The sequence below is a fragment of the Schistocerca nitens genome, chromosome 2 (assembly GCF_023898315.1).
Source record: "Schistocerca nitens isolate TAMUIC-IGC-003100 chromosome 2, iqSchNite1.1, whole genome shotgun sequence".
Taxonomy (NCBI): domain Eukaryota; kingdom Metazoa; phylum Arthropoda; class Insecta; order Orthoptera; family Acrididae; genus Schistocerca; species Schistocerca nitens.
This window is the reverse complement of record NC_064615.1, coordinates 962,512,331-962,526,124: the sequence shown is the minus strand read 5'-3', so window position 1 is coordinate 962,526,124 and position 13,794 is coordinate 962,512,331. Positions and strand designations below refer to the sequence as shown.

At 45.0% G+C, this 13,794-nt stretch overlaps 1 protein-coding gene across 1 annotated transcript in view; it reads right to left on the bottom strand.

Moving 5' to 3' along the window:
• The window catches only part of LOC126234740 (uncharacterized), a 342,861-nt gene that overhangs the window by 119,964 nt on the left and 209,103 nt on the right, over positions 1–13,794 (bottom strand). The window contains exon 3 of the mRNA XM_049943486.1: positions 2,974–3,075. Coding sequence (XP_049799443.1) covers positions 2,974–3,075 — 102 coding nt within the window. The remainder of the gene's footprint in view (positions 1–2,973; positions 3,076–13,794) is intronic.

The following is a 13,794-nucleotide window of genomic DNA, read 5'->3' as shown; positions in this document are numbered from 1 at the left end:
CCTGTTTCGTGCCCTCCTGTGGCGTCCACGGTGGCATTGAGCGGAATTGTGGTGAAATTTGGTGACAATGTGACATCATTAAACCACCTTACAGCTGACTTTAACTTCCGAGCTGTTTTTTTTTTTTTCCATGTGTTGGTACTTTGCGGTTGGAAGTGTCATCGAGCTCGAAGGTGACGTCGTAGGGTGCCATGTTTTTCTACCATTACAGAGGAACGTTGTACGCCGCTTTGAGACAAATTTCAAACTGAAGTGTCAAAATGGGAAACAATTACGGAGTTTCGAAAAAGCCATCCTTTAATTTTGTTGTGTAGTTTAGATACATATTGCACACGAAAATTCGACTTTCATTGCAAATATGAGCCGGCCGCGGTGACAGAGCGGTTCTAGGCGCTTCAGTTCGGAACAGCGCGACTACTACGGTCGCAGGTTCGAATCCTGCCCCGGGCATGGATGTGTGTGATGTCCGTAGGCTAGTTAGGTTTAAATAGTTCTAAGTTCCAGTGGACTGATGACCTCAGATGTTAAGTCCCATCGTGCTCAGAGCCATTTGAACCATTTTTGCAAATATGAATTCTTAATTACTGATCGTTTATAAAATATTGTCTAAATTAAAAAAATTACAGATTTACTTTTTTCGTTTCTATACAGGGTGTTACAAAAAGGTACGGCCAAACTTTCAGGAAACATTCCTCACACACAAAGAAAGAAAATATGCTATGTGGACATGTGTCCGGAAACGCTTACTTTCCATGTTAGAGCTCCTTTTATTACTTCTCTTCAAATCACATTAATCATGGAATGGAAACACACAGCAACAGAGCCGGCCGGAGTGGCCGAGCGTTTCTAGGCGCTACAGTCTGGAACCGCGCGACCGCTACGGTCGCAGGTTCGAATCCTGCCTCGGGCTTGGATGTGTGTGATGTCCTTAGGTTAGTTAGGTTTAAGTAGTTTTAAGTTCTAGGGGAATGATGACCTCAGATGTTAAGTCCCATAGTGCTCAGAGCCATTTGAACCATTTTTGAACAGCAACAGAACGTACCAGCGTGACTTCAAACACTTTGTTACAGGAAATGTTCAAAATGTCTTCCATTAGCGAGGATACATGCATCCACCCTCCGTCGCATGGAATCCCTGATGCGCTGATGCAGCCCTGGAGAATGGCGTATTGTATCACAGCCGTCCACAATACGAGCACGGAGAGTCTCTACATTTGGTACCGGGGTAGCGTAGTCAAGAGCTTTCAAATGCCCCCATAAATGAAAGTCAAGAGGGTTGAGGTCAGGAGAGCGTGGAGGCCATGGAATTGGTCCGCCTCTACCAATCTATCGGTCACCGAATCTGTTGTTGAGAAGCGTACGAACACTTCGACTGAAATGTGCAGGAGCTCCATCGTGCATGAACCACATGTTGTGTCGTACTTGTAAAGGCACATGTTCTAGCAGCACAGGTAGAGTATCCCGTATGAAATCATGATAACGTGCTCCATTGAGCGTAGGTGGAAGAACATGGGGCCCAATCAAGACATCACCAACAATGCCTGCCCAAACGTTCACAGAAAATCTGTGTTGATGACGTGATTGCACAATTGCGTGCGGATTCTCGTCAGCCCACACATGTTGATTGTGAAAATTTACAATTTGATCATGTTGGAATGAAGCCTCGTCCGTAAAGAGAACATTTGCACTGAAACGAGGATTGACACATTGTTGGATGAACCATTCGCAGAAGTGTACCCGTGGAGGCCAATCAGCTGCTGATAGTGCCTGCACACGCTGTACATGGTACGGAAACAACTGGTTCTCCCGTAGCACTCTCCATACAGTGACGTGGTCAACGTTACCTTGTACAGCAGCAACTTCTCTGACGCTGACATTAGGGTTATGGTCAACTGCACGAAGAATTGCCTCGTCCATTGCAGGTGTCCTCGTCGTTCTAGGTCTTCCCCAGTCGCTAGTCATAGGCTGGAATGTTCCGTGCTCCCTAAGACACCGATCAATTGCTTCGAACGTCTTCCTGTCGGGACACCTTCGTTCTGGAAATCTGTCTCGATACAAACGTACCGCGCCACGGCTATTGCCCCGTGCTAATCCATACATCAAATGGGCATCTGCCAACTCCGCATTTGTAAACATTGCACTGACTGCAAAACCACGTTCGTGATGACCACTAACCTGTTGATGCTTCGTACTGATGTGCTTGATGCTAGTACTGTAGAGCAATGAGTCGCATGTCAACACAAGCATCGAAGTCAACATTACCTTCCTTCAATTGGGCCAACTGGCGGTGAATCGAGGAAGTACAGTACATACTGACGAAACTAAAATGAGCTCTAACATGGATATTAAGCGTTTCCGGACACATGTCCACATAACATCTTTTCTTTATTTGTGTGTGAGGAATGTTTCCTGTAAGTTTGGCCGTACCTTTCTGTAACACCCTGCATATTTTATGCTTGACGGAAATGCTCGAAGCCGGCCGGAGTGGCCGAGCGGTTAAAGGCGCTACAGTCTGGAACCGCACGACCGCTACGGTCGCAGGTTCGAATCCTGCCTCGGGCATGGATGTGTGTGATGTCCTTAGGTTAGTTCGGTTTAAGTAGTTCTAAGTTCTAGGGGACTTATGACCACAGCAGTTGAGTCCCATAGTGCTCAGAGCCATTTTTTTGAAATGCTCGAAGATCATGCAACTTTGTTTGAAAATATACCACAGCCGGGAATTAAACTTGAGCCACCACGTGACAGATGAGAATTCTGCCACGAAGACAGGAATCCCATCAAAAAAAATTAATCTGGCTATCGGTTATTAAAGGTGCTCGGAAAACTTCAAAGCCGATGTGCGAGAATGTTTGAGAGTTGCATTTAACTGCTACACTGGATTTACATTTGAGTTCTGAAAGTCACGTATCATAAATATATAAAAAAAATGCAAAACTAGAACTGCCGTGTGGCCTTGTAACGTGGAGGCGCTTACCTGTCTCGACGGCGAGGAAGTGCTGCAGGGAGAGCGACGCCTTGGTGTGGCCCTGCTTGTAGCGCTCCTTACTGTCCCGGTACAGCTGCAGGTGCAGGCAGTCTGCAACACAAGAGACACGTGGCGCTTCAGGGTGATGCTCACACATACACACACACACACACACACACACACACACACACACACACACACACACACAGTGCGTATACAGTCTAAGCTTCAACAAAATTCTGCAGCCGACGTACTGGGTAAATGGTACAACACTATATCATCATCGACATTCCGCAAGCCACCTTGTGGTATGTGGCTAGCCTTTGTGTACCACCGTCACCGCCCCGCCCCCGCTTCCTCTTCAAGTCGCGAATGGTCGGCGGAAAGAACGATTGTTGGTAAGTCTCACTATGTGCTCCAATCTCTCTAATTGTACCTTCATTGTATTTTCATGAGATACACACAGGATGTGATATACACTGTTTGATTCTACTATGAACGTATTCTCTCAGAAATCTACAGGGTGAAAAGTATTTAAACCGACGAACTCTGGGAGGTTGTAGGGGACATCAAAACAAATATTTTTCCCTAAAGTCATTTTACCGAGCGAGGTGGCGCAGTGGTTAGACACTGGACTCGCATTCGGGAGGACGACGGTTCAATCCCGCGTCCGGCCATCCTGATTTAGGTTTTCCGTGATTTCCTTAAATCGCTCCAGGCAAATGCCGGGATGGTTCCTTTCAAAGGGCACGGCCGACTTCCTTCCCCGTCCTTCCCTAATCCGATGAGACCGATGACCTCGCTGTCTGGTCTCCTTCCCCAAACCAACCAACCAACCTAAAGTCATTTTTCCTATGAGGAGTATTTAAACCGGTAGAGGAAGATTTCTCTGGCTGCAAATTAATTAAACCAACAAACACTTCTCCATTTTTTTATGACCAAGAGACAACAACTTGGTAGCAGATACGGCCCAATTAAACAGTCTCCAACAACACCGACCCACACATTAACGAAGAACCGCACTTGATGAGCGTTAGTAACTGTGGCATGTGGGTTATCCTCACTCCAAACATGCGAATTGTGCATGTTGAAGACTCCGTCACGCCCGAACGTTGCTTCATCGGTAAACAATACAGAGGATGGAAATTTAGGATGCAATTCGCACTGTTCCAGGTACCACTGCGAAAACTGTGCTCTGGGTGGATAATCAACTGGTTCCAGGTTGTGGACACGCTGTAAGTGAAATGGACATAACAACTGCTCTCGAAGGACTGTTCTTACATTCGTCTGATTCGTCCCCATGTGACGTACCATTGCACGAGTGCTGATTGAAGGATCCCGCTCCACATGCTACAAGACAGCTTCCTCAAATTGCAGCTTTCTCACCGTGCGACGGCATCCCTGTCCAGGTAATCAGCTAAATGACCTGGTCTCACGCAGACGTTGGAACACAGCATCAAAGGTCGTATGATGCGGTATGCGGCGATTAGGATTTTGTTGTTGATAAACAGGCCGGCCGAAGTGGCCGTGCGGTTAAAGGCGCTGCAGTCTGGAACCTCAAGACCGCTACGGTCGCAGGTTCGAATCCTGCCTCGGGCATGGATGTTTGTGATGTCCTTAGGTTAGTTAGGTTTAACTAGTTCTAAGTTCTAGGGGACTAATGACCTCAGCAGTTGAGTCCCATAGTGCTCAGAGCCATTTGAACCATTTTTTGTTGATAAACGCGCTGTGCAGCTCGTCCGTTGTGGTGCGCTACGTAGTGCGCACCAACCATATCAGTGTACTCACTCCAGGTGTATCGTTCCATTAGTAAACAGAGACAATGCACTACTACACTATTGGACAGCAGTTGCCTACAACTGAAGAGCGTAATACGCCCTGTAACTACTGAAGATCGTAATACGGCCTCTATCAACTGAAGAGCGTAATACGGCCTCCAACGGTTCAAATAATCCTCATAGGAAAAAATGACGTTAGGGAAAAATATTTATTTTGATGTCCCTTACAACCTCCCAGAGTTTGTCGGTTTAAATACTTTTATCCCTGTATAATACAATGAGACTAAAACCGTCACCTGATCCCAGTTTCAAGTTGCCCACGCAACAGCCGCCAGTGGCAACGAACATTTGACTTTCAGTATTTCATATTCTTACTGACTAAATTTATTTTAATAATCTACTCATTAACAGGTATAATGTAATGTTAAGGATTCCACACAATCAGTTAAGTATTGAAGTTAGAAAATGTATGTACGCCTCGAGGCACCGCAACTCACGTCGCGCTAATTACCCATACTATTTTTGATGTGAGGTCCGCCAGTTATGCAAAACACCGTTTTCCTCAGTACCCAAACATATTTCGGAACCACTGTGCCATCATCAGTGGGTGTTCGTTTTTATGTATTCTGCAATTGAAAATTTTTCTTAAATGATTATAAAATTATGTGCATTTTTAGTTCAAACAACAGTTCATTTATTTTTGTAAATACCTTTACATTTGGTGTGCATGAATTTTCTGGATCACTTTTGTGTTAATTACTACAGGTAGCAGCCGGCCGAAGTGGCCGTGCGGTTAAAGGCGCTGCAGTCTGGAACCGCAAGACCGCTACGGTCGCAGGTTCGAATCCTGCCTCGGGCATGGATGTTTGTGATGTCCTTAGGTTAGTTAGGTTTAACTAGTTCTAAGTTCTAGGGGACTAATGACCTCAGCAGTTGAGTCCCATAGTGCTCAGAGCCATTTGAACCATTTGAACTACAGGTAGCTTGTCATCTGCAACCAAACAATGTTGATGAGAAAGTTTTTTGCTGGGAGTTAACCGATCTTCTAGAATGTAATTTAGTTTTTCGCGATGTTTTCGCGCCTATTTTCGTATTTACTTAAGTTTTCGTGTGGCAAGCACTTCCATTGGCTAATGGTTCAAATGGCTCTGAGCACTATGGGATTTAACATCTGAGGGCATCAGTCCCTTAGAACTACTTAAATCTAACTAACCTAAGGACATCACACACATCCATGCCCGAGACAGTATTCGAACCTGCGACCGTAGCGGTCGCGCGGTTCCAGACTGAAGCGCCTAGAACCGCTCAGCCACACCGGCCGGCAGCACTTCCATTCTCCGCATCATGCTGAGATGTTGTGATGCATACGTAACTATAACAAATATTTTCCACAAATAACGTAGTAAAACACTTTTTCACTACGCCAGAACACAGTGTGATTGTGGTTTGTTGTGTGTCCCAGCCCAGTCAGCGATCATTTGTTCTCCAGAGTTCGGCGCCAAATTTGAATTTTGTTTGCATTTTATCTTTGTGTGTGTGTGTGTGTGTGTGTCTGTGTCTGTGTGTTTTCTGTGTGCTTCTTAGCTGTGTGTGTTGTCTTTTATATGGTATTCCTTTTGTGTGTAAATGGTGCGTCTTTGCAGGTTTAGTGTGTCTATTTTTCGTGTGTGTGTGTGTGTGTGTGTGTGTGTGTGTGTGTGTGTGTGTGTGTGTGTGTGTGTAGACTTTATCCGTTTGTGCTGTTTTTATTTGTAAAGTTCCTTTAATGTGTTAAATAGTGAGTTCCTTTACATTTCATGTCCATGAATTATCTGGATCACTTTTGTGTTAATTGCTGCAGGTAGCTTGTCATCTACAACCAAACGATGTTAATGAGAAAGTTTTTTGCTGGAAGTTAACCTATCTTCTAACTGGCGGACCCCACATCCAAAAATTTTAACCGCAAACACGGTCAATACAAGGAGCTGCAAATCAGAAAGATAGATACCCATACTATATTCATCCACTATCTGATAACGATAGCACATAGCAACCTCCAGATTAACTTCACACCATCATTCAAAACCTTTTCGAAACATTTCCTTAGTGACTCCCACCCCTCAGTCTCCCTCCACAAAATAATGAAGGGAATTTTTTTTCGGTTCTGCTGGAATCCTATTGAAAATGAAACTACTTAGTAGCCACACCTTGATATAAAATAGTTAAGGAGGTACAAGTAATTTTTTTGTCTAGTGTTCACTGAATGAATATTGCAGTTTTACGTGGAAAAGTCTTCATTGTCAAGAACTAATCCTATTTTGGAAAAATACATGATTACATTCAAGTCGCTTCTGGTAAACCTTACGTTGCGCCATAGGCAGGTGGTGGTTCAACTCAATGTACAGGGTGACCCAAAACTTTTGACAACATTTGAAAATTCAATACTTCATGGAATACTGTAGTTGGGGGGGGGGGGGGGTAAAAATTGACATACGTGTTTCGAATGACATGGGGTTTTATTGAAACAAAAAAGTACATAAAATGAGCAGCAGATGACGCTTCATACGATGCAAAAGCACTAATTAGCATAACAACAGATTTTTAGGAGAGATGGTAGCAGAGATGGTCTTTGTAGCAACATGCTCAAAATGTCGACCATCATTCAACAACAATCCCTGTAGTCGAGGAGCAATATTGTGAGCAGCACTGTAGGCGATGTCAGTAGGTATTGTGAGAAATGCCCGTCGGCTGTCGTCGTTCAGCACCCCTAATGAGGTCGGACGATCGCGGTAGACTTTGATTTCAGGTCACCCCTCAACCAATATCGCAAGCATTGAGATTTTAGCAAAAGATTTGTCTAGGATCCGAGAAAATTCTGGTCCTACGTTAAATTGCTTAGCGGGTTTCTTCTATCCAGTCACTCGCTGACCAGTCGGGTATGGCAGTAGAAGACAGCAAAAGGAAAGCTGAAGTTTTACATTTCTCATTTAAGTAATCATACACGCAGGAGGATAATACAAACATACCGACCTTTGACCATCATACTGGCTCCCGCATAGAGGGGATATTAATGAGCATCCCTGGCGTAGAGAAACAACTGAAAGCATTAAAGGGCAGTAAGTCGCCACATCCGGAGGGAATCGCAATTTCGTTTCACAGGCCCCTTACTCAGTTTGCATTTATCGCGAATCTCTCGCCCAGCGGAAAGTCCCAAGTTACTGGATAACAGCACAGGCGACTCCTTTAATAAGGAGGGTACAAGAACGAACCAGTAGAATTATAGACTAATACCATTCACATCGGTTTGTTGTAGAAATCTTCAATATATATATACACTCCTGGAAATGGAAAAAAGAACACATTGACACAGGTGTGTCAGACCCACCATACTTGCTCCGGACACTGCGAGAGGGCTGTACAAGCAATGATCACACGCACGGCACAGCGGACACACCAGGAACCGCGGTGTTGGCCGTCGAATGGCGCTAGCTGCGCAGCATTTGTGCACCGCCGCCGTCAGTGTCAGCCAGTTTGCCGTGGCATACGGAGCTCCATCGCAGTCTTTAACACTGGTAGCATGCCGCGACAGCGTGGACGTGAACCGTATGTGCAGTTGACGGACTTTGAGCGAGGGCGTATAGTGGGCATGCGGGAGGCCGGGTGGACGTACCGCCGAATTGCTCAACACGTGGGGCGTGAGGTCTCCACAGTACTCGTACATCGATGTTGTCGCCAGTGGTCGGCGGAAGGTGCACGTGCCCGTCGACCTGGGACCGGACCGCAGCGACGCACGGATGCACGCCAAGACCGTAGGATCCTACGCAGTGCCGTAGGGGACCGCACCGCCACTTCCCAGCAAATTAGGGACACTGTTGCTCCTGGGGTATCGGCGAGGACCATTCGCAACCGTCTCCATGAAGCTGGGCTACGGTCCCGCACACCGTTAGGCCGTCTTCCGCTCACGCCCCAACATCGTGCAGCCCGCCTCCAGTGGTGTCGCGACAGGCGTGAATGGAGGGACGAATGGAGACGTGTCGTCTTCAGCGATGAGAGTCGCTTCTGCCTTGGTGCCAATGATGGTCGTATGCGTGTTTGGCGCCGTGCAGGTGAGCGCCACAATCAGGACTGCATACGACCGAGGCACACAGGGCCAACACCCGGCATCATGGTGTGGGGAGCGATCTCCTACACTGGCCATACACCACTGGTGATCGTCGAGGGGACACTGAATAGTGCACGGTACATCCAAACCGTCATCGAACCCATCGTTCTACCATTCCTAGACCGGCAAGGGAACTTGCTGTTCCAACAGGACAATGCACGTCCGCATGTATCCCGTGCCACCCAACGTGCTCTAGAAGGTATAAGTCAACTACCCTGTCCAGCAAGATCTCCGGATCTGTCCCCCATTGAGCATGTTTGGGACTGGATGAAGCGTCGTCTCACGCGGTCTGCACGTCCAGCACGAACGCTGGTCCAACTGAGGCGCCAGGTGGAAATGGCATGGCAAGCCGTTCCACAGGACTACATCCAGCATCTCTACGATCGTCTCCATGGGAGAGTAGCAGCCTGCATTGCTGCGAAAGGTGGATATACACTGTACTAGTGCCGACATTGTGCATGCTCTGTTGCCTGTGTCTATGTGCCTGTGGTTCTGTCAGTGTGATCATGTGATGTATCTGACCCCAGGAATGTGTCAATAAAGTTTCCCCTTCCTGGGACAATGAATTCACGGTGTTCTTATTTCAATTTCCAGGAGTGTATATATAATCTGCAATATATAATTATAATAAATTTTCTTGAGACGGGAAGGCCTCTTTCCACGAATCAGCACGGATTTAGAAAGCAGCGCTCGTGCGTAACTCAGATTGTCCTTCTCTCGCATGACATACTGCGAATAGTAGATGAAGGGCAACGGGCAGATTCCATATTCCTAGATTTCTGAAAAGAATTTGACACGATTCCCTACTGCAGACTGTTAACAAAGGTATGAGCAAACAAAATAGATCCCCAGATATGTGTCTCGAAGGCGTCTTAAGTAATAGAACATGGTGTGTTGTCCTCGACTGCGAGTGCTCATCAGAGACCAGGGTACCGTCAGGAATTCCCCAGGGAAATGTGATAGGACCACTGTTATTTTCTATTTATAATGTAAATGATCTGGCGGACAGGGTGAGTATCAATTTGCGGGTGTTTGCTGATGTGTACGGGAAGGTGACGTCGTTGAGTGACTGTAGGAGGATACAAGATGACGTAGACAAAATTTCTAGTTGTTGTGGTCTTCAGTCCTGAGACTGGTTTGATGCAGCTCTCCATGCTTTTCTATCCTGTGCAAGCTTCTTCATCTCCCAGTACTTACTGCAACCTAAATCCTTCTGAATCTGCTTAGTGTATTCATCTCCTGTCCTCCCTCTACGATTTTTACCCTCCACGCTGCCCTCCAACACTAAATTGGCGATCCCTTGATGCCTCAGAACATGTCCTACCAACCGACCCCTTCTTCTAGTCAAGTTGAACCACAAACTTCTCCCCAATCCTATTCAATACCTCCTCATTAGTTATATGATCTTCCCATCTAATATTCAGCATTCTTCTGTAGCACCACATTTCGAAAGCTGCTATTCTCTTCTTGTCCAAACTAGTTATCGTCCATGTTTCACTTCCACACATGGCTACGCTCCATACAAATACTTTCAGAAACGACTTCCTGGCACTTAAATCTATACTCGATGTTAACAAATTTCTCTTCTTCAGAAATGCTTTCCTTGCCATTGCCAGTCTACATTTTATATCCTCTCTACTTCGACCATCATCAGTTATTTTGCTCCGCAAATAGCAAAACTCCTTTACTACTTTAAGTGTCTCATTTCCTAATCTAATTCTCTCAGTATCACTTTACAAATTACGTTTTCGCCTCACGCTGGATTTTACGTGAGTATTTTACGTGTGCAGTTAGAGTAAATGTGAATTTTTGTATCTCGGAACCGGATAAAGATGTGAAGGAGGTTTTCAAGAGTGTTTGAAATCTCGTTTCTAGGAATACATCGTAAAACTTACAGCCATTTGCTGTGCATAACCGTCTCGGAATCCGAGGCTGGCTTTTGGTACCCAAAAAATATGTTTTTGGAGTGTTTCTCCATAACGGATAAAGATTTTTGAAAACCGGTAATTAGCTCTTCTAGATAAGAGCCTAGGGAATATATCTTTAAAATTTGAGCAATTTTATGTGGTTGTTTATTGTTTTGGTTTCGCTATATACCGGATTTTATGTGTACAAGTATGGTAACATCGAATCTGTGTAACTTGGAAACGGATAACGATATCAAGAAAAATTTCAAAGATGTTTGAAAGAGAGATCTTAGGAATATATCGTAAAAATTTCAGCCATTTACTGTGCGTAGCCGTCTTGGAATCCTCGTGTGGGTTTTGGTCCGCTGGTGCCTTCGAAAATATGGCAAAATATCCTTTCAGTTGGTTTTTCCGGTGGCCGCCCATGTACTAATAGTGCCTCCTTAAGCCCCTTAAGGCCCAATGGAGACCAAATTAAATACAGGAAGAACCAAACGATATGCCCATTTGACTAAGCAGGAGCAAATGTGTAATATTCATACTTTGACCCTGTACTGTACGATAATGAGACTTAAGACGATCCTTCTGTTGGGTACAAAAATGGTCCCTAGCCCAAGGACTATCCAAAAATACTTGGCCCTAATTTTTTTCAGTAACAGAACCAGAAGTATCAGAACCGAAAAATCCCGTTTTTATACGCGGCGTTTTGGAACACATTAGATACGCATGCTGTCGCATACATACCGACCTGCAGGTGTTTAAAACGTCACAGGTTGATGGCAAAAGCTTTGTATGCTACACTGGTACCAGAGGAACGTATTGGAGAAGTCCTAGAGTGGGCCGAGCCGCGGTGCTCCAGCACGCGCAGTACTGGCGCTATCTGGAAACGGGGTCGCCTGGAGTACAGACACGTCTGCAGTCGGGGGTGCTGAAAGGCATGCGTGGGGTGCGCTAGCCAGCCGCCTGCTTTGTCGCCTTTATCGTCGAGGGCTGGCGAACTGAGCTGAGCTGAGCAGGGGGCCTCGTCTCCTCACTTCCTAACGCACCGCGCCCGATCGATCCCCTAACCTAACTGCTCGCCGTAAGTTGACACCCCGCGAGCGGCCGCAATCCGTCCTCCGGTAACGTAATGCGTCCTCCCCCAGTCACCGGCTAAAGCCGTGGGGTTGCCACGTCCCAGCGAGCTTCTCGTTCTACGCCTTGTTTGATTGTTTGCCTTTTCTATCTTCTTCTAAACAGCTTCTTCACTTACCATTGTTTAATGGTCAAAATACAAAGAGTTCATAAACTCCCGCCATTATCTCAAAAAATCATAACTTAGAAACTATTAGAGAGAGAATCTTGGTACGTCGTAAAACGTTCAGTAGCTCTCAAAGTTTTTTTTCCTTTGTCCTACTTTGGTTTCAGGTTTGACAGAGCGCATAGCCTATGTCTTCCTGTTTCTTCTTCTATCACGTCATCAGACAACTCCTCCCCCTCGTAAAGGCCCTCTATATATTCTTTCCACCTATCCACTCCCTCCTTTGCATTTAACAGTGGAATTCCCATCGCTCTCTTGGTGTTACCACCCTTGCTTTTAATTGCACTGAAGGCTGTTTTAACTTTTCGGTATACAGACAATCTTTTGTTTTTCGATTTCTTCACATTTTTCGTGCAGCCACTTCACCTTTGCCTCCCTGCACTTCCTATTTATTTCATTCATAAGTGTCTTGTATTCCTGTATTAGTGAATCTTCCTGAACTTTTTGTACTTCCTTCCTTTGTCGATCAACAACAGTATTTCTTCCATTACCCACAGTTTCTTCGCAGTTTTTAAAATTCATGGTGCAACACTCCAGCTGTCATTTATTTTACACAATTCGCTACTAGTTCCGGTCAATGGCCATTATCAAGCTAAGGCTAGAACGGATAAGTCACACCATTAGAGGTTATACAGTTTACAGGGAAATATGAGGTTAAATAGTATTTCACTTGCTAGCATAAACGGCAGAAAAGTTTTACCAGAATTTGAACAAAAGTAATTTGCTCTTTTAAGCCAATGATAGTACGTAAAACATTTCTCACAATAACAACTGTTTACGATAATTTTCGTCAAGAAGCAAGTCGACATCGACAGCTAGTACCACACGGACAGATGTAACTACCGCAAACAGTCAAGGATACAGTGAGAGACAATGCCTTGTCAGAGAGAAAACTATAGTTTGTGCTAGCAGTTGCCTTATCAATTTACTAAGAGGTACATTATAATCTTTGCTTCCAAGTACACACTGCACATTAATGAGGTAGATCGTAAAATTCCATATAAACAAACATAATATATCATTGAAATGCGACACTGGCGACCATTGTAACCAAAAATACATCATAATTGCCGAAAATAAACCAGCTTAAACCATAGAAGACCATTTAATGACATCAATACACCAGGCAACGCCACATTGGCGACATTTTGTCTATTGCAAAACATCGTAATCGCCGAAAAATAAGTCATCTAGGACAAACTACCGAGCTTCGCAGTTACCTTCCTTGTACTTATGTTTTCCTTTCCAACTTCTGTGATGGCCCTTTTAAGAGATGTTCAGTCCTCTTCAGCTGAAATGCCTATTGAGCTACTCGTTGTCGCAGTATCAATAGCCTCAGAGAACTTGAAGCGTAACCCTTCATTCCTTAGTACTTCATTCCTTAGTACTTCCGTTTACCACTTCTTTGTGCACTGATTCTTCCTGACAATAGTCTTCTGAACTTCAGCCTACTCTTCATAATTACTAAATTGTGATCTGATTCTATATCTTTTCCTGTATCCCTTACAATCGAATATCTGATTTCGGAATCTCTGCCTGACCATGATGTAACCTAATTGAAATCTTCCCGTATCTCCCGGCCGTTTCCAAGTGCAACTCCTCCTCTTGTGATTTTTGAACAGTATTCGCTCTTACTAGCTGAAATTTGTTGCAGAAAATTAGTATTTCTTCTCTCTGATTCCTACTACTAAGCCCATATTCTAC